The 21,890-nt window shown below is 36.7% G+C and overlaps 3 protein-coding genes across 26 annotated transcripts in view; 1 reads left to right on the top strand and 2 right to left on the bottom strand.

Moving 5' to 3' along the window:
- Positions 1 to 642: 642 nt before the first annotated feature.
- Positions 643 to 19,915, bottom strand: l(1)G0196 (inositol hexakisphosphate and diphosphoinositol-pentakisphosphate kinase). 19 transcript variants are annotated; one of them, XM_025218713.2, is made up of 30 exons: positions 19,774 to 19,915; positions 19,024 to 19,125; positions 18,847 to 18,942; positions 15,928 to 16,125; positions 15,698 to 15,838; positions 15,509 to 15,599; positions 15,166 to 15,320; positions 14,762 to 15,054; positions 14,006 to 14,200; positions 13,797 to 13,883; positions 13,532 to 13,720; positions 13,318 to 13,415; positions 13,024 to 13,161; positions 12,506 to 12,535; positions 11,581 to 11,815; positions 11,063 to 11,498; positions 10,827 to 10,960; positions 10,605 to 10,719; positions 10,255 to 10,494; positions 10,052 to 10,168; positions 9,744 to 9,901; positions 9,470 to 9,618; positions 8,435 to 8,482; positions 5,806 to 6,111; positions 4,647 to 4,868; positions 4,102 to 4,342; positions 3,736 to 3,827; positions 3,523 to 3,634; positions 2,822 to 3,238; positions 643 to 2,704 (listed from the first exon to the last, which is right to left on the bottom strand). In XM_025218713.2, exons 2-30 carry the CDS (start codon positions 19,054 to 19,056, stop codon positions 2,248 to 2,250), a joined length of 5,223 nt encoding a protein of 1,740 aa, XP_025074498.2. In that variant the 5' UTR covers positions 19,057 to 19,125; positions 19,774 to 19,915; the 3' UTR covers positions 643 to 2,247. The 19 variants fall into 19 exon arrangements, with proteins under 19 accessions (XP_025074498.2, XP_088928052.1, XP_088928049.1 ...); XM_089071926.1 differs by having other exon boundaries at positions 4,647 to 4,826; XM_089071923.1 differs by having other exon boundaries at positions 13,039 to 13,161.
- The window catches only part of LOC105429047 (serine/threonine-protein kinase ATR), a 17,529-nt gene continuing 15,531 nt past the window's right edge, over positions 19,893 to 21,890 (top strand). Inside the window, exon 1 of the mRNA XM_089071919.1 lies at positions 19,893 to 20,032. The gene's annotated coding sequence lies outside the window, so the exon portion shown is untranslated. The remainder of the gene's footprint in view (positions 20,033 to 21,890) is intronic.
- LOC105429057 (uncharacterized) overlaps positions 21,164 to 21,890 on the bottom strand; it is a 3,272-nt gene continuing 2,545 nt past the window's right edge. For all 6 annotated transcript variants that reach the window (XM_011641784.3, XM_011641775.3, XM_011641798.3 and 3 more), the window contains one exon: positions 21,164 to 21,876. The gene's annotated coding sequence lies outside the window, so the exon portion shown is untranslated. The remainder of the gene's footprint in view (positions 21,877 to 21,890) is intronic.

Here is a 21,890-nt window from a genome sequence, read left to right as displayed (position 1 = left end):
GCCACGTCACGTTATCGTGAGGCGAGAATACAGAGATTCGGGGATAGAAAAAATTAGGGGAAGGGATAAATCGTATGACGTAATTGGAGCGTTCCCGGGATGCAGAATATTGCCAGATGAAAGGGGGATGAGCCGGGGAATAACTAATAACTTTATGCAACCCTCGTTGAAGTCAACTCGGAGGGATAAACACGAAATCCAATTTGACACGCGGAAACGCGCGATGTTTATCCACGCTCGTTGTAAGGGTCGCTCTTTCGCTCGCCGCGTCAAGTGACACGGCTAATATCTATTTAATTGATTCAGCAGTGAAAGCTCCACAGCTCCCAAAACTGCTTTCTCGCTCGCAAACAATATGTTGGCTGTCCCTCGAAAGGACGAAGGAAGGCGCACACGTGTCCACCGAGATTGCAAATTGACTCTATGCTGTTCGTTTTGACGCAAACCGGCCGTAGATAGGAAGATAGGAAGGATTATCGAAGACGATAATATCATAAAATCGTCGATAAAATAGTCGTGAACGTCATTCCTGTAGCTTTATTTCGATACAAAGAACAGAGAATTTGACAAGGTGCAAATTTTTGCAATACATCTTTAAAATTTGCACGATTTTTAATCGCTAAGAATATTAGTCAACGTAAGTTCTTTCTCAATAAAGTTTTATTTTGAATCGTTTTATTAAACACTTTGTACATGTATATATATATATGTATACGTACATCTCGTGTTTACGAGCACATCGTACTATTTTACAAGTACGATATTAATCTGCGGATAATAACTACTTATACTAATATATTTTTTTTTTAATTCGCAATTTGCAGGCGTAGGTTGAGTCAATATATGGGGCTTTTCTTCATCATTCGTATCATTCCAAGCAGAGTTATATCGCTTAACCTGGATATTTTCTTTGGCTCGGATAATTCTCTTCTCTCAACTCCACTAATTATTATTACAATAACAGAAAAAAAAATGTTAGGAACGGAATATCTTCGACCATGCATCCGTATGAGGTACGACTTCTAACAAAGCTAGTTTCGTTGTCATTCAATATGTATCAGCTAGCATACGGCGTACACGTTTTCAGTCTCACACATTCGGTAACTTCGAGAAAATATCTATCAATTTACAAAAATACTGCAACGTATATATCATTTATAATTAAAAAGGACATAATTAGGTAAGTATACATTTTTTACATTTTTTTTTCTTTCTAAAAAGGTGTCTTTAAACATTTGTAATTATACGTATACGTTTTTCTTCGTACTTCTCCTATTTTTTAGTCATATTTATTAATCAAAGTACACATAATGTTATCTACACAGCGTTTGTACATCTGCAGTTATCTCTTTAGAAAGAGAGATAACTTTTCCTCTACGTATGTAAATGTTATAGTAATTCACAGTCAATAGCGATGATCCTAGAGAGTATATTGCTGCGCAAAATGATACTTGTCTAAGGTTCTTAAAATCAAAAAACGATAAAAAACGATAGAAAATTTATCATCGATCATTTAAGAATCCGTAATTTTTTGGTTTTTTAAATAAATAAACTCTCACAAAAGAGATATATTAAGAATCATATAATACAAATATGTGTAAATTTGTTAAATAAAATTGAAAATTAATCAAAGCGCGCCGCAGGTAGTACTATGTGAATAAGGAAAAGGATTAATTCTTTTTTGATTTTAATTGTCAGTCAAATAATTCGTTGATCTTTTTTTCTTTTCATAAAAGATCCGTAACATTTCAAGTCAAATGTTTGCTACATAGTTTAAGGCCAACTATCGTGATTATTTTATTCGTATTGATAAAATATATTCGTTTTTCAAATCACGAAACGATTCAGAAAAATTAATTACTTCCTGTTAGATATTTCTCAGCTAAAACGAGAATATAATCGACTTCATTTGCTTTAATATCTTGCAGTGTTATATACACTACAAGGAGGACTCGGGAGGAGACGGGATTTCAAAGTTCCGCCATTATAATTCTCTCTAAACAAGTGATTCTGGTTATATACTTTTATCAGCCTTAATAAACAACGCTACGAAACATCAAAATAGCCTGTCCAGCCATGCTTGATACTTGCTGTATTTCATGTTATAGTTTTCTCAGTCAACAGGAAAGACATTTAAACTATCATCTCTAAGTCTAGTAGCATAAAACGCTAAAACGCTTGTAAGAATAGATCAAATATCACGTGGGCGACAAAAAAGTCGGAATAAATTAATTTGCGATTAAATATTTATTTCTTTTCCTCCTTTTTAACATCGAAGCCCACAGTGACGTTGGAGCTATCCGTGAGACTGCTGGCTATGGTGAGTACAGGCTCTCTTTGTTGGTTTATTCTTGAGGGATGGCTCGGATCCACGTTCAAATTCCAGTTTTCCAAATTCGCGTCCGACATGATCGAGAACGAACTCTGTCGTGAGTAACTGAAACTCGGTTCGGGTTTCGATACGACTGACTTCGGTGTGGTAACGCTTTGCGACCGAGAAAAATTCTTTCGCCTCTGGGAACTTACGTGCGAGCCACTGTTCTTTTTGGAATCTCTTTTCGCCTTTTCCACAGTGGATTTGCCCGCGCTCGACGAATCGGACTTTTGAGAGGTAGATAGTTTCACTTTATCAGAAGTACCAGTGTTGTCGGTGTCTTTAATTCGAACATCGCCGTACGATATATCCATACTTTCCACCAAGAAGCTAAGAAATATAATAAAAAAATAGCGATAAACAATAACACATTGCTTTATATTTATATTTATATGAACTGTTATTTATTATTCATTATATTCGAGTATAAGCCACTTCTTTGCCTACCGTCCGATTTTTTTATAGCTGCCGCTTAGTTTTGATGGATTAACATCATCCCTCTGCTCGAAAATCGACTTAACGTCTTGTTTCTTTTGCTCCTCCGTCTGTTTCAAAGTCAATGTATGGTCCTCGTCTTCGTCGATGTTATCGCAAGAAATATCATCGCGGCACACGAGCTTTGTCTGCGCGCCGCTGCCGCCGCCGCCGCCGCCGCCGCCGCCGCTGCCGCTGACACCTGACTGTATCATTTGCGGTATTTGCGTTATTTTGCGTATCTGACCATCCTCGTTGCTGTAATAATCCGTATATGAGACGCTGCCGCGACTTTCTCGATTCTCTTGATCGAGACAAATACAAAATTCGTTAAAATCGACGTCCAGGCAGGAAGTTGGGGAGAATTTTGGTGCGATAAAGAGTTGAGCACTGCGAAGTGAGAGGTGTTAATGTCAGTATTACTAATATTCAACATGTAACGTAACAAGATGTCAAAGGGAAATATGTAAAGTAAATAAAAATACAATTACAAAATGTAATACTAAAGTTAGGACTGTGAAATCTAAGTAAGCGTTAAACAAAATATTAATCAATCACATTAATTCGACAGAAAGAAACATACAAAATTTTCAAAATAAAGAAAAAAATGAATACAAAATTAAGAAATAAAACAAACAAAGTTTGTAGTGTATCTTAAGACATTTAAAACTCACCTCTCGTTACTGGTCAAACTTATAGACATACTGCATTCCCCGGTTGACGTTGGCGCAGGTGACGATGGTTCGGAAGATAGAAAAGATTGCGGTTCGCTACTCCATCCCGTGCCTGCGTAACGTATAAAAAAAAAAAAAAAAAAAATTACTCAAGTGTTCAACATTAAAATTGATGTTATCGCCAAGAATCATCATAGTAGAACAGATACGCACTGTTCGGACTGGTAGGTGAGGGTAGATTCCTGGCGTCACACGTTTCTGCTTCGCCAAGAGGCTTATACCGTATCGATGTCGGCGTAATGTATCTGCAAAACGATAGCGCGATAGTGCAAAGAGATTAAACCTAGATTACTTAGCGACTTGTGTACATAAATTTATAATTAATTATTTATAATTAATTTATACTCAAATTTATATTTATGAAATAATATAAATAATAATAAACGCTAACTAACTATTTGAAAAGTCTACCGTAAATGAATCACATTTATCGATACAAGTTCGGAGCAGAAAGCAAAGAAATGGAAGAACTTAATATTCACAAAGATTTGTTTTATATAATTTCTTTCTTCATGATACCTGACAGCTTCCGTGTCAGAAGAATGATACTCGCGACTGATTCCAACGTGGCCGAGGGGTGGATTGAGCGATTCGTGCGTCGATCCAGCCGGCGATGATTTTGGCGGCGACGAGGCCGGAGTTCTATACAATGGTGCGGTAGTCATCATCTCCAAAAAAGAATCCAGTTGACGCAGCGATAAGGCATTATGCAAAGTCTCCAGAGGTCTAATTGGCGGCACTCCGCCGAAGCCTTCTATCGCTATATAGAAGAAGTGTTATAATTAGAATTAATTACTTTTATTTTATAACTGCATTTTCATAACTACATTTTATTCATTTCATAATTGCAATTTATTCATTTTTATTTATTTTTATTCAAATTATATTTCATTAGACTACTTGTGTATACGCGCGCGCGCGTGGCTATCCCGTCCAAATTTAATATTTCGCTAAATAGTAAGATTATCATATGTACACATCAGGATGTCTACTCAAACTTGAAAAGAAATCCCTGAGAATTCTCTGATTTTCATGGCAACTTGACATTAAAATAAAGTACTTGCCGGCAACTGCGGATGCATGAGGTGGTACCATGTCCTTCAGGTTCGGCGCGCTCGAGGAGCCACTTATCACGGCGGTGCTGAAGAGACTATTGGCCGAGCCGGTGAGTTTCTTGCTAATGTTATAGCCCAGCAACTTGAAATAACTCATCTGTCCGGAGATACTGTGACGGTGGCGCCTTGCTGTGCAGGTAGGATCAGGTTGAATGATCCGCGATCGCGTGTCTAAGAGTGGAGAAAAGGAATGAGGCCTGGACACAGGGTATTTGGACGGATGGGAAACTCAGACGTTGATAAATACTTCGGATAGTGATGATGATTAGTCTTGTGAGTCGGTAACGATGGTAGTGATAACGGTGAATGTTGTAGACATTACGTTGTTATATATAATATTTCTTATTAAAAGCCAACAGAAAAACGGCTATTGAAGTTCTAGATTATCTCGGCACACTCGTGCTCGTGCTCGTGTTCGTGCTTGTATTCATGCTCGCGTTTCAGGATGAAAAGAGAAACATTAATAATGAAAAAGAGACAACAGAGAGCGATAACGAGCAAAGCGAATCGGTGAGCATAGGACAATTCCCAGATATTAATTTTTTAACGCTGTTCAACTGAATTATCGAATCATGACTCTCTGTCTCTTTCTGAAAGCATTATTTGATTTAGAAAGAAACAGGGAGAATTGGTTGGGTCTTAATGGACTTTGATTAATGGAAATGATCCATAGGAAACAAAAATTGGCGTTGGTCTTCCTTTAAAAAAATATCAAGCTAATTAAACAAATCAGAAATAATTGTCTTGATACAATACTAAATATTGCAAATGTCAAACTTACTCCAGAGTAACGCATGAATAAGAAAGCGTGTCCAACTTGCATGTCAATGCCAATAAGAGTTTGCAGTAAAAGAGTTTCTAACGAGGAAAGAAAGAGAACCAAGCGTTACATCTGAATCGTTACTTACCGATTTTAAGGATCGAGATAATCGCGATCACCACAATCACCGTCATGGTAATATGCGCCACTTACTTATTTCGCTATTAATTACCAGTGAAATTCTCATTGACATTGATATCAGAACTGGACCGTTCTTCCGCGCGCCACCCTGTGCAATTGTCTCCCTTGATTACCTGGCGTAGCGTCTATCGTTACCACTGAACTCACCGCAAAGTTCGACAGTTGGGAGCAAGGTCATTTCGGAGCGCGATCGTTCGTACTTTCTGCCGCGATCACGATATCCGGTAACAGTTCTCTCCGGCAGATTGCTGACGCTCGCGAATGACGAATCGGACAACGAGCAAAGATTGGCGGATAGCTGTCTATCGTTGCGCGTATTGCGAAGCAAGCACGAAGAAGCGAAGCTCTTGTTCGGCGAAACCGGCAACTCCGGCGAGCTATGCGACTGTAACAGTATCGCTAATTTCCATGAGCATTCCTCGTCGCGAGATTCCTCCGAAGTTGGCTCCGTGACTGAGAGCGAGTCGCGTTGCGTTGCGTTGCGTTGCGTTGCGTTGCGTTGCGTTGCGTTGCGTTGCGTTGCGTTGCGTTGCGTTGCGTTGCGTTGCGTTGCGTTGCGTTGCGTTGCGTTGCGTTGCGGTGCGGTGCGGTGCGGTGCGGTGCGGTGCGGTGCGGTGCGGTGCGGTGCGGTGCGGTGCGGTGCGGTGCGGTGCGGTGCGGTACGGTGCGGTGCGGTGCGGTGCATGGGAAGGGGAAATGCGCAGGCAATAGAGATCCAGGTGATAGTATTATCAAAAGAGAATGGAGTATAGTGCAGCATTCGGAATGACGGTGTGATGGAAGGAAGAGAGGAGAGAAAAAAAACAAAAGAGAGAAAGAGCTGATTAAATCCATTTGCTAAAGAAACAGAAAGAGCGGGACGAATCTTTGAACCACTGGTTTTACCGACACAGAATGGCACACTTTGCTTTCTTCGTACGTGTTACGGAGATTGTATGTATATAACTTACAAAGAATAAAATAATATCCATACACGTATAATAAGAATCGTCAGCGTACAGTTAAGTACTCTTTATAAATAGCAAGAAACAACTTGAACAGCTTGATAATCTCACTAACTGAATAATATAATTTGATACTTGAAAATAATTACAAATATATTTATGATATATTTCTGTAAAGATTCGCCGTCGAAGAAGAAATAAAGTTAAGAATTAAGGAGAGATTATACCTGCGACCCTTTAGCGAGTATGTCAGATTCACGAGTATGTACACCATACAACCGTGGCACACGATAGCCATGCAACCAGTAAGCCAACCAAATCACACGACCTTCACATATATAGACAGTCTTGATATATACACCAACATTTGTTAGAATGCTCGAACGACATTAGTATACTAGATCGTGATGATGCAGAAAGATATACATCGATGCCTCTCCGTCTGAATCCCATTCATTTCTTTTCTTTTCCTGATGCTGTTATGAATTATGCATGAATTGAGAGGAAGAACGAGATGAAGAGTAAGTTAACATGTTTCGCGAGCTGTTTATTCGAGGTGGGAAGAAGTCCGGCATTATCAATGAAAGTGACAACGATGAAAAATGAAGACACAATGAGTGAAATAAAATGTGAATACAAAAAAAGGAGGCTGTGAGAATAATCAATGAAAGTTAACGAGTTTTCGTTTGAAAAGTTTGGATAAAATGCTGCTAAAATGCGATGACACTTCGCGATGAGCGGATGAGCGAGTGCGCGTGAAATTGTAAGAAACACGTCGAAGAAAGGTTCGATGAACGTGGTGAAGAAGCTTGCGAAGTTCCGGAGGATGTTAATCTCGGGATTGAGGATTCAGGAAGTGGGCAGCTGAACGAACCACACTACAGTGGTGCACGCGTGTGGCCCGAACAGTTGCCGATACTTGATTAGTTGGCTTCCACGCGCACAACTATCGCTGAGCAAAGAGTTATTTCAATTGGAATCATCGCCTCCTACTCTCTGGCATTGGCAAAATACACATCTCTCGGCTGTATTACATGAAACAAGACATATTAGACTTTTTCCGGATAGATTACCCCGTCCGGATAGATCGATCGGATCGTGTTTCGCATCTCATCCAGTATTCTAGAGAGCTAGTCATTAAAAAAAAAAAAGAAAGGTTTCCCTCCAGAAAAAAATCTTTTTTTCTTGTCTATACAATACGTGCGGTCTACCTCTCTGTGATTAAAGTAGGAAAAGGATAATAAAAACAAATGTAGATTGCAAGTCGCAACATATTGTGAAAACTTAATTTTGACAAAATATACAAGATTAATTTACCGAGGAAGGGATAAAACTATAGAGACTATAGAGACTATAGAGACTATAGCTATAAAGTATAAGATGTAGGGTACGAGAGAGTTATCGGCAGTTATCTTAATCAGCACTTTGTAGTACCGACGATGTGCACAAGCGCATTCCGGATATCGATATATCGGTCCAACAACTATGCACATTTTAATTGCAACGAAAATAAGCAGAATTGTCCGCTTTACGCTTAAGAATTAGAGTTGTGCTACATTTAACGCGAGATCTCATCACGCAGCGTAGCTGCGTACTACACTAATATCATCACCGATTGATAGAATTATTTCACTGCAACTTGTACATAAGAGTTTCTCTACGGATACAAAAGACACATTTAGTATTCAAAGAAAAAAAGTATATAAACAGAATGTCCTGCTCGATTACGATAAAAATAAAGAGGATACGTAAAAGTCACCAAAAAGTTCACGTGTACATTATTTTGGAGAATGATTCTGTAAAAAAGAAATTGGTAGCCGATAAAAACATACCTTCTTTGTTGACCGCGTCCAAGCTCTGATACTGCAGCTTGTCCGCAGCTACAAAAAGAGAATAGTAAAACACAGAAAGGAGCATTGTGCCGATGTTCCATCAATTTAATTGCCAGTAATTAATTCCTTAAAAGCTCTATGGCGTATCCCAATGCCTTTAAACTTTAAATGTTAATAAACATATAATATGCATTAAACGTCATATGCTTCCGCGAAACAGCATATTCTTCGAATAGAAGATTAGGACATCCTTGTACCATGTATTATTTGTAAGGCCCCCAACTCAAGTCCTATTCATCATATACGATATTTCATAAAAATGATGAAATGACAAATTCGCGAATTCATATCTCTTAATTGGAGAACAAGGAATCGAATCTAAATTCAATGCAAAATTTAAAGAATGTAGCGTTTTTTACGATGTTCTGTAAGTATTATTGATATCTGCAAGAAATGTATGGTAATTCAAACTACTCATCAAATTAGAATACCAAACGATATTCTAATTTGAATCGCGAAACATCTTCCATTAATCACTACTTGTGTAAGGGTGTAATAGGATTTATCGTGGAACGTAATCTCATGGTGTGAGGCCATCATATAATTTGGGAAGGAGGATATACAACATTTTGCATACGCAACGTACTATAAATACCGATAATATCGATGTTGATGCCATTAAAGTGATAAAGAAGACCAGTAATAAATAATAAAAAATTATAATCATGCATAAATCATTAATGTATTAAGGATAGACCGTATATATCTTATATACACATTCCGTATGTGTGTGTGTGTGTGTGTGTGTGTGTGTGTGTGTGTGTGTGTGTGTGTGTGTGTGTGTGTGTGTGTGTGTGTGGGGGTGGGTGGGTATATGTATACGCGTATTATGTACATATACAACGAGTATACATCAGTGTGTTAATATTAAATCTCGGTCAAATATATCGCTTGTTTGTCGGCGATATCCTTTACACACATTTACTTCAAATCTGCTCACCGATATGGATAACTTGCATATAAAAGCACACTTACCTTTCTCGGGCTTCTCTTGCCGTTGATGATCGTAGCTTCGCGCTCGCGGTTCCACGATGTTCCCTGCCTCCCTACTTCGCCGCTGTCGTTGAGTCGCCGCCAGTTGACTACCGAGTCTAGCAGCTTCGTGCCCAGCTACGGTTCTGGCGCTGCACATATATATCATAATGTGAAATGAAATTTCCATTCCTGACGTATTATTGTTCACGAGAGGGATAAATATTTGAACAACGAAAAGTACTCAATGCAAATTGTACACAAGCAAATAGCAAACCTAATGGGAATCGGTGCCGAGCCTTGTAAGAATCCACTGTCGTACGGTTCGTCCATCATATTTGGATCTAGATCCATCATATCGATCCCGCGACTGGTCGTTGGACTGTCCAACATCGAGTCCATAGTGTCCGTTTCTATTAATGGAGGAGGCGTATCCTGAAAGTAAATTTTTACCTATCGTATTAAGAAACTAATAATTTAAATAATTTTTAATTTAATTTCATTTCATTTAAGAATAATTAAAAAATATAGATTTAATAAAATGTTCACCAAAGATTTCCTTACGTAATTAACAAACAAACTCACAGCTTGTGCCGCAGTATTCGCTGGATCGTCCTCAATAATACCCAATTCCGCATCCTCTTCTTCTATCCGTGTACTACATTGCGAAGTAGTATCTTGACCGGAACCACCATTTTCCCCCTTAAAAGAGGTAAAAGAATTCATGTATTATTATTATTATTATTATTAATAATACGCACTATATTATAGACAATTTGAAATTTTACCACATTGTGACTGCTCTCGTTACGAGAGTGTGGTCTAAATCCAGGACCAGGTGGCAGATTCTTTTGCACGCAACAATTAACGCCAGGACTGAAGTGCAACTCGACGTGAAAACGCTCCTCGCTACTTGGGTCCTTGGTTGGGTCCTCGTACAACATAACAACAATTTGTGACATGTAGTTCAATTCAGAGACCATGCTGACATATTCCATCGCGCGCCGCCACTGTTCGTCTTTCACCACCTGCGGATTAACGCACAAGAAATTAATAAAACGAGTTAAAAAAGATGAACATCTTTATCTACACACACACGCGCGCGCGCGCGCACATATATCTGGGACATGTCACTTACATCAAGTAAACCGCCATAACGTAACACAGTTAACAAGGAATGTACATGGCTCTCACTTGTAAAATACAGCCTTGTACGTACATGGCGTCCTGGACTTGATACACCGTGAGAATATCTGTAAATCATTAATTATTATTGTATAGTCACTAAAAAAATTGTAAATTTTTAGAGAGGAGGTAATTATTAGAGAGGAGAAAGTTCTTTAGGACTCAATCGTAATACCTAGGATTAAGCCTATTGACAGTCTCTTCAGATTCCTCGATATTTCGTTGCAGGTCGGCTCGTATTTTTTTCAACAAAGGGGTGCATATGCCTTGACCGATAGTCAGTTTCTCCTGTACTGTCAAACCATATTCCTGTGTATTAATATATTCACGATTAAAAGAATAAAACCCTGATAGAATCGTTGTTAGTGGCGACGAAAAGAGTATACCTGAATTATTATATTATTATATTACCTGAGGAATTACTATATCCGCTAAGGATTTAGCGTACGTGTACAGTTCTTCCGCGTGTTCGAACTGCAACGTGTGATTATTATGTTGCAAGTCGTACTTTATGCAGTCGTAAATATCAGGAATTTTAGATATGTCGAAACGTTTGTTCTTCGTGCAAAAGTCTTTCTCTATCTTTCCCCAACGACGTCCCATCAGTTCCCACGTTTCGCCGTGATAGAGTATCGTGTCCTTTGTTTTTAGATCTTCCTTCTTAATTCGCACAATGTCCAGAAGTTTCTGGATGAGCGTGTGAACGTGCTGGCAACATCGGACCGGATTCTTAACAAAATCTAAAGCGGCATTTATGCTCAAAGCATTTCCCGGATTGATCTGTTCCCGATCCTCGCGAGTAAATTCTCTGTCCTGTTGCAACAGCTCATGCAAACGCGTCTTCACCCTTTGTAATTACAAATATTAGGCATTAGGCATGAAACAAAAATTACAATATTTAAGCAATTAACGAAAATCATTTTACTCACATGTTTTGATATTTGCTACTGTCACAATCATTGTCCAGAAGGCCATTAGTGTTCGCACTTTTCACCATTTGTACTAAAATGGGTGTTAGCTCTCCTTCCAATGCAAGTAGTCCCTTTGCAAAGGCCGCTGCGGTCATTTGCACGCGTCCTTCATCGCTAGCGTAGATTTTCAAGTCATGGCGAAATGTGGAATGCAGGCGTAACAAACCCAATCCTTGCGCACCTGCGTATTCACCTATGTTTAAACAAGGGAATAATATCAACACAACGGCAAAATGTCTCCGGGTACAGCTATAATCCATATAATACAACGACAACGAAACAACTTGGAGAATTACTCGAAAAGTTGTCGAGATGATCTATGCTCTAGTATTGAGATCATCGTGATATCATTAAAGCTGTATTAATCAGAATTAATTAGATTAATCGATGTTGTATCACAACGTATCACAACGCGGAGGATATTGCAAGTAGTTTTTCATGTCTCTAAATGTTTTAGAGTTACCTTCAAACTCCTCTCTGTTTGTATTTCAATTGAAAAATTACATTTCGAAAAAAACATATATCGTACAAAAAGTAACGTGCATAACATCTTGTACAAAAAAGAAATAACGTGTTATAGTGCTATTAAAAACAGAATTAACAAAAATGTAGTATACTAGCATAGGAAAAGCATGTGGCGACAGATGTGAGTGTTGGTATGTACGCTAAAACCATGCTGTTCCCAAGTTACCGACAGCTCGTCTCGCTGAGCCGGATGACATAACTCGAGAACTCGTTTAAATAAAAATATATAAAATGTGCAAATATATTCTTACTGTTAGCGCCATCGCTTCTAAAAAAAAAAAAACATCGCTATTTCTAAGAACAACAATACTATCTACAGAAAACTATAGAATAAGCATGGATCGTAAAATAAAGTTACCGTGATTTGGTAACATCTCTGATTCTTCCTCTGAAATAACATTTGAGATAAATTATCCTATATGTGACACTCATAAGCATAATATTACTATATCTCACTATTAACTACCAATTAAGATATGATTGCCAATATGGTTGTTAGTGCCACAGTGGTTGCTACACTGACAATTACTCTCGCATAAATTCGATTATTGATTATTCTTGAGTAGCCTTTACATTTCTCTTGTGATACAAGATATAGCGATATAAATCGTATGAGAGTACAATCCCAGTTTCTCAATCTCAATAATCTCTGACAATCTTTAAGCCAAGTCCAATAATCTCGTAACTTAGTGTTCTCAAAATATGAGAGATACTGATTCGTATACCGAAAGTCAAAAGAGAGACTTTCGGATCATATATATCACGGATAAATCTAGATCAGGTTTAACTAACAGAAGGAAATTATTGTAGAAACGATCTCCGACGTGTAGAAACTTAAAAGCGAGCATGGCAAGCATATGAACATAAGATACGAACCACTAAGGTGTCTACCTTGACCACCGGGGTACATGCAGCGGAATATTCGTCCCAATTCTTCTGCCTGAATACGTCCGGCCGGCGTCAGTTCTCCGCCCCATTTCAATATTAAGACCAGAGACGGTTCTCCCAATCGATCTGAAAGAGAAAAGATAAGGAGGTATGCGCATTTCTTTATATATACACAACTTTCTAAAATATATCTATAGATATATTACACATCACGCGCGCGCGTGCACACACATATTATATACATTATATTTATTCATATGAATATATGTAAACGAAGCATACTAAGATCACTACCGTCGTCGGAAGAACTTCCCCGCGGCCGACCTCGCGGTTGATACTTCAATTGGACTTTACGATTTATGCCAGAGAAATGTCCGTACCTATAAAGTCAAGGATCTTATTATAAATTTATATTGCTCTTTTTTTCAACTGTTTAATGTTAACAATATGTGATAAATTTAAGGATTACTAAACAATTTTGCTTATTGCTACATACATTTCCAAAACACTCTTGAGCTGCTCCAATTTCCCTTGTTTTTCTTCCAACTCTGGTCCCGCCGCACGATGCTGTATTTCTGCTAGTAGACTACGTGCTGTGTCGAGTATCTCTTGTAACTGCTTAGGACGCTTTAATTTCACATGGCCGTGCTTATAACCATCGTACTTTGCAAATATCTCGAAAAATCTATGAGATGTTATAATTTAATTTATATTTAATGTTTATGGATAAAAGAAATGGATGATGAATCTTATTTACTCACTTTGGATGACGCACTTCTACTTTCATTTTCTGCTTTGGGGTTCTATCACCATGTCTGATAACCGCTACGACACAACGCAACTCCATCCTAGATTGATATTAAAATTTACAGTTTAATAATTAATAACAATCATTTCTTAAGAATCATACTTCAATCTTGAGAATAATATAATTTCATGTAATTTAATTATCACTTGTGGTTAGACTAACATTTTGCCGAATGTAGTTGGCACAATAGGTGGATCATCCAATTGAAAGGGAACGCTCCACGGAATATGTAACGTGGGAGCCAGTTCCCTGAGTATCATATTCCCCAAAATCTTGGCACAGTCATCGTAATACTTATTCGAGTTCTTTACAAAACTAAATCCATTTACGTCACACACAAATGACTGGCCGTTTGCTCTGGAACCAAAATTATGTTGCTGTGTTATTAATTGTAATTGATTTCGACCGCTTACATAAGCAGATTACAACCCGAGATATATTCGACTCGCCCGTGTTGACACTGTTTCCCAACTGAGTCGATTCGAGCTAACGTTGCAACAAAAGTTGAAGTTATTGAATATGTAATGCGATATGTACTCTAAAGTAACATTGATAACTACGTACCATTGTACTATGTCGGCATATGACACATGCTATGTTTCTAATAATATATATCACAAAGATATATCCCAAATAATTTTACTGATTGATGTAAAAATAATTTTAATGATTGTAGAAAAGAAAAAAATTGTTTACTACAGTTAAATTATTATCGTTTATAATAAAGATTTAAAAATAGGAAGATATACTTAATTTTTTAATAATTATACTGGTTATATCATATACGAATATACAAAAGATATATATATATAGATATATATAGATATATATATATATATATATATATATATATCACACACATACACACACACACACACACACACACACACACACACACATACGCACGCACACATATACCTCAATAAATCGAAGCCGCACACCGTTTGCTTGAAGGCCAAACATACTTTTCTGCTAATAAGTTTCTCGGCGTTGTTCAGTATCACCGGATAGCGAATTTCTTTACCCTCCGAGTCTCGTTCGACTTTGCCGTCAAGAGCAGGACTTTTCCTCGCCTCCGCGTGAGCGTAATCAGGTCCCACAGTGTAAACTTTAACGTCAGTGCCATCGGTAGGCATAAAATCTTCATAGATATAAGAACCACTCTTGCGAACGCGAGATTCTGGAGAATATACGCTACTACGACTACCTATCTGTACATCAAACAAATATGAATATATTATAAATATCCTCTTTTTTAATTTAGAAAAAAAAACAAGGACGCTAGAGCGTCATAAATCCCGTATGAGAAATGTCATATGTACTTTTCTAAATAATCTCTGACTTCCTCCACCGGCAGAAGTGGGATAATAAATATAGATATTATGATCTTCGGCAGATACTGGTTTTTCCACAAATGGTTTGTTGAAAGTAATACCGTTCACCTCCACATGATCCTCCGACTCCACCAATTCGTGCTCTGAAACATTGTATGTTCTCTGTACGGTATGTTCTATACAAAAATTAAATAATACGTATAAGCTGCGCATAAGATGCACGACTGTTCTAAGCTCATTGAATTGCGTCACAGTTATTCGACTTTTAATCTAAATTGCGAATTAAGAACTTACGAATTTATGAACAATGCAAACAAATGTTACAACTCACGTTTCGGATCTGGCGAATCTCTATCAAGAACAGCGTATCGTGGAATTTCGATTCCTTCACTCTCCAGTATGGCATAAACTCTTCTTCGATCCTACGACAATTGTCATTTATGTTAATATATAGTATATACAAAAATGTATATACTATTGAAAATTTAATATTCGGTAATATTAAAGATTCATATTATACCTGGATATCATATTGCATCGGCAGATGATTAATGATAAATGGTTTACGTAAATTCGCGTAATTGATAGCTTTATCAAGGGGGAAACCTTTACTATGGAAACTTATTAAGCAGTCGACTATAGGCCAATTTTCTACAGGTTCCTATATATATATATATAGACATAAGCACAAGTAGAAAAGATGTAAACTTTGTAGAGTATAAACTTTTCTCACATAAATATATGTATTACCTTTAATATCACTTCTTCTGGAAAAACAACGATTTTTATATACTCGAATTCCTCGAGCCTCGTCAAAATCTCTTTCATCGGTTTACTCTGCGATTTCTTCGCCATTGCGCATATCCCAACCAGAACTTGCTTTCCCTCTCCTTCCACATCGCTTCCGCCCATATAAGCATCATTTTGAGTGCCTTCCGATAATTCAGGCTAGAAAGTGAAGCAAGTCATAAGTGACAACTACTCAAAGGGATAATGCCATATATACGAATCATATCCTGATGATATACACAATAGAAAATAATTAATAAGCGCTTGAATATAAATATAATAAAATTTATACGTAGAATATAAAAACAAATTCACTACCACACACATATGGTTTTCTTTTGAAAAATCAGTGATAGCTCAGACGTGGAAGAAACATCACAGCCTGATTTTTTTAAATGCAACTTCTAGAAAACGTGACTTCTAAACTCCGCTATATAACAAGCAGTGATGAAGATTATAAAAAATCTTCAAACTAAATAGTGCTCACCCAGTATGCCTTTAGGCAGGATAGAAATCTAGGCTTGTCGTCAGCAGGACAACTTTCATCGCGAACTCTTGTAAGATTACTCATTACTCTTTAGTTTGATCTTTGATAAGTAAGTTATACGTTGATCGCATATGTTATTGCCTACATAGAAAGGTAATATGTATCAAGCAACAAAGCGTGAAATATGTACATTCGAAGGTGAAAAATTACGCAATCTTTAAATTCATGATTCAATACGAGGCTTTTGAGTTCGTCTGTGCGTTTATATATTTTCGTTTAATTTTGTTTATTCTGCTTTACTATTACTATTTCATTACAATCCAGATCAATGATGAAAATGCAATACCAGTCATGCAGCAACAAGCAAATCGAAGCATGAGCGTTTGTTAATCATTGTAATAAAAGATCCAGAAAAGATTAATATAAAGATTAATATAAAGTAAGATTAATATAAAAAAGGAAGGAAAGAGAGATTATGCTAATTAATGAAACATAATAGAATCTATTTTCATTTTCATGTAGAACAACTTTAACGAATGACAAAGTATTATGATGGCATATTTTTATACAATTAGAGATATCTGATAAGTAATCTCAGAAAACTAATAAATAGCAGTGTTACGCACAGCTGAAAAGAATATATATCTTTATCACTACTTTTAAATATTTAAAGTATAATCATATAAATATCTTGTGTTTCTTTTTTATCATAATTATGATTATTATTTCTACAATAATTATAAAATACATGACAAAATATTACAGCTTTCTTGATACAAAATGCAATAATAAACTACTTAATACTGTAGGTTAATCTTAAGAATCTTTTAGATTATATATAGTTAACCTTTTGTACATACAGATGTACGCAGCAACATACACGCTTTTACCTTGAAAGTAAAAATCATTGTTACGAATTTTCAAGAATATTCAAAACTCCATAATTCTGATGTCTTCTGATAATAAGCAATGATTTCATAGTATTCCAACATCAATAATGTAAACTCCTCACTCAATAATGTAAACTACATATCATGTTAGAAAGATAAAAGGATTATCAGATTCTTATATACATCATTTGAATATTATCACTGTAATTTAAAATTCACAGATATTCTCTTGATAGCACGCTCGTGCATCTTCAAGACGACACAAGTTTATAGTATAGCGTGAAATGTGTATAGCAAAATAATTAAGAGTCTAGTGACACGCGCGCTACTTAAATCGTGCTCAATAGTGTTAAAGTAACGAGTATTAAATACATTCTGAATAAAAATAGAACTCGCAGACGATCGTCGGAATTATCAAGCACAGTCGGAAGCAGTTTACAATAGTCAGTCAATATTAGCATCAGTTACAGTTGGCCGACGATGAATGTTAGCAAATGTATTTCTACACAAATAAAGGGAATGATTAATCTGCACTGTTGTGCATGCATCATTAAAAAAATTCAACACTAAGTATCATATCATGTGTGTACCATTCGTGCTCGAATAACGTGTCTTATAATGAGATAGATCCCTGCTTGGTCAAACATCATCAGAAAACACAGAATTTATTATACTCTTCTACTAATCGCATTTGTATACTCCATTACATAAAGATGTGTACTGTTACACCGACTGTTTTGTTTCTTTAAAAGTCGATATTACATAATCTCACTTCTAGGCCCTAATGATCAGCAAGAGTGTTCAAATTTACTTAGCAACCTTTTATAACGTCATGACTGTTGTACATAACTGTTTGCCTATCTACCGGAGTCAAGACAATAATTCACTGTATTATAAACAAGGATATAGAATCGCGTGTATTTTTAAATATATGAAAGAAATGGCAACGTACGTCGCAAAAGCACATCCCTAATATATATATATATATATATATATATATATATATATATATATATATATATATATTCTAACCTCCGATCAAATGTATATTTCTTTTTAATTAACAGATGTTCTACATGTGCACACTCGTCATTTTTATGACATAAACGCAAGACGAAACGATAGAAATAAAGCAACACATTGTCCTCCAGTCGGTGACTGAACAACTTCTTGAACAACCAATCACGTGTGTAGCTCAGCCGCATTATGTTACTTCTCTATTTCTGTGATTTCTTATCAGATACAGACCAATTTTGTACATCAATCTAACAACCAAATACACGATCGAGAAACGATCACTCGTATCATTCGCATTATTCATATAAAAAGGGGAAAAGGGCAAAAGGAAACACTTATTTTACGTTCATAAAAATTTCACGCGCACATAGCGCGTGCTCTAAAGTTAAGATTCTGAAGAATAGATTTCAAACTGTGCTTCGTGTGATACCAAGAGACGCTTGCAGCCGGGCTTCGGCAGCGATAAAGCAATAATAGCGAACTTACTCTCTTCGATGAATGATAGATTGAAGGAATGACAGACGGTTGCACTGTATTTATGTCTCCTATGTAAAACATCGGTCTATTCGCATTCCTCAGACCCTGTGAACAAAGTCTCGTTAGAATTATCCGATCGAATGTGAAACAGGAAAATTATATTCGAACAGCTACGAGAGAATTTACTTGGTAACCATGTTCCAGTTCAGTGTAAGACATGTCAGGTCTGTCTCATTGATAAAACAAACACCTGTTTCACGTGCCTACGTTAGACGGTATCCCCGCGCGCTGAAAATGTCACACTCACACACATTAATAATAAAATTCACATCGATGAAACATCAGACGACTGTATGTAAATACATACGTACGATTCTATGTTGCACGCACGAGTTGTGTATGAGCGAGTTGTGTATAACGGGAGAGGTATGTAAGTGAATGAGAAAATAGTGAGAATAGTACTAGCAAACTCGCAAACCGGCTCGTTCTTTCAATTCTTACGGGAACTCTTCTCTCGCTTCTCGCTTTCGGCGTTCTCGCGGTGACGACGTTCTCGAGGACGTTTCTCCCATTGGGCATCCGCGTTAAGCACAGCGAGTGTCGGTTGCTCGTACTGCGTCTTCATCGCGGGGGATTAAACCGAGATTAACCTGGATCAAAGATTCTCGCGGACTCGTGGATCGTGAGACAGGGCGCGCGTGTGACATTCTACGTGCGCACATCCCTAACCGCGAGATAACCACGGGATTAATTCAACGTGACTAGTCGCCGAAACATCGACCAGGATCGGTGTCGATGCGCGCTCGCCCGCGTGATGCGCTCTCGCGGGATTAATTCGACGACGCGCATTATGTCGAATGTGGTGGAGCGCGCGGCACGCGAAAACACAACGTGTCGTCGGTTTACCGATGGCTACGCGAATCAGCCGGCACTTACCCGAGAAAACCTCAGCGTGACACGATCGGCCGTCGCGACTTTCCGCTTTCCGGCTGTTTGAATTTGCGTCTCTGTTGACGTCGCTTAGTCAGGTTGCTGGCATGTAGCCCGCGGAGATAAGACCTCGCACTCGCAGTGGTGTTCCCTAGACGAGAAGAGAAGGGAAGGATCTCGGCGCATGTGTCATCTTTGCTATTCACACTGCAAGCCTAGTTTGAAATCAAGAGAAATTCAATATTCACTTGCAAGATTTTATTTTGTAAGTGAACCTTTCGTAATTTTTGTCCTGTATTTTTATCTCCTTTTCTTTTTAACATCTGAGTAGCCAGTAAAATAAACTTTCCACAAGAGATCGGCAAATTGGCCGTAAATTTGATCAAAAATCAATCCGTCTGACATAGATTTGATTCTGGGGATCAATCATGTAGCTTTACGTGAAATTTTTCACTTTTCATTTTTCACTTTTTACTTTTCATTTTTCACACCTTGACATTTCACGTGAAATTTTTCACGTACAGCAATTATGTATGTAGCTTGGATGCGTGGAAAATGAAATCATGAAACATAGTTTCATAGGTTTTATAGCTAATGAAAATTATTTTATTGGTATAGTATTATATATCTTTTAATAATCAATTGTATATGTACTACGTACACTTAATCCTAACGCAGCCCTAATCTTCTCTAATTCCGAAGCATATTTATTAATTCCTAGATTTCCGCCTTTCCGCCACCAAGGTACATAGCGAAAAAGTTCACGTGAAAAATTTCACATTTTCACGTTTGAGAGAGTTACATGATCCCGCAAAATCGTACATGATGGTAAATTCACGTGAAACTTTTTATTTTTCACGTTTCCGCCCTAGAGGAAAAGTTACATGATCGACCCCCTGAAATGTGTTGTAAACACGAAAATCCGACAATATTTTTTTTATATACGCTCATCTTGACTTTCGATGTGTGAGAAGCGAGAAAATACACAATAAAAATTCTTGCCAAATATAAATAGAAATATTTGTCATTAATTGCAAACGTTTAATTGCATATTTTTTTTAAAACATTGACAGTTAATAGAATAAACTTGTAATTACATATATCGAAAACTATCCTTTTTACTGAAGAGAAATTCAAAATCATATCTCTATATATTATTTCTATATATTATTAATTTGACAGTTATAGCTGTAACTTAGTTCTTGATTTTTGGTTACATAATATATAATGCATAATGCATTTCGCAGATATATGGTTATAACTTATTAATTAATGAAACAAAGGAGAACTTTCGGCAATAATTTTATAATTTTATAATTTTTGGCAAAAGGAACAGCTATAGAATCCGAGAATGATTTCAAGAAAAGTCGAATATAATAAGTTAAAGATAATAGAATTGTAATTTACTTTATATATTTGTATATGTAATACATGATATCATATAGCACTCTGTTTTACATTATTTTGGTTTACATTATTTAATTATGCAAATGATTGCGAATTTTATTTTAATATACGAGTATATATACAGATCAGGAGGAATACACTATTCCGAGTGATTAATACTCGATTGGCGATTGAATATAATAATGTAAAGAGAAAGAATTAAAATTTCCGCAATCATAAAATTTCGAGTTACATTTGTCCTTTTTACATTTATTATTAAAATAAGAAAAATAAAAGAAAGATAAGATTTTTGTGATTATTGATTGTCTTGATATTTTAAACAGAGACAATACCGTTAAGTATCTAACAATATAGAGTACATTGTTCCTAAACCCCAGCTTATTTATAAAGCTTATCATTTTCTATTACAAGTTGTCCTTTGACAAGATTGATCTCATAAAATGTATTATCTGAAAATTTTACCTGAGGTAAAAACAGGTGATAACAAGACACATTACATTCCATGATTTCTTAATGATAAAATAGAAAAATGAGATTATTCTTTTTACACATTCTATCGAAAAAAAAAGGATCCAATGATTTTCTTCTTTGATTGTAATTATGACATATATATGTCGTGTATACATATATATAAATCCATGATCTTTCTGGAAAAATCTCTTTTACAACTATATTTATTCTCTGCACCATAGTTGATAATAACTGGAATAGAAGAA

The sequence above is a fragment of the Pogonomyrmex barbatus genome, unplaced genomic scaffold (genome assembly GCF_055798465.1).
Source record: "Pogonomyrmex barbatus isolate J1 unplaced genomic scaffold, ASM5579846v1 scaffold12, whole genome shotgun sequence".
NCBI lineage: Eukaryota > Metazoa > Arthropoda > Insecta > Hymenoptera > Formicidae > Pogonomyrmex > Pogonomyrmex barbatus.
Note: the sequence above shows the minus strand (reverse complement) of the source record. Positions and strands in the feature narration are given on the sequence as shown.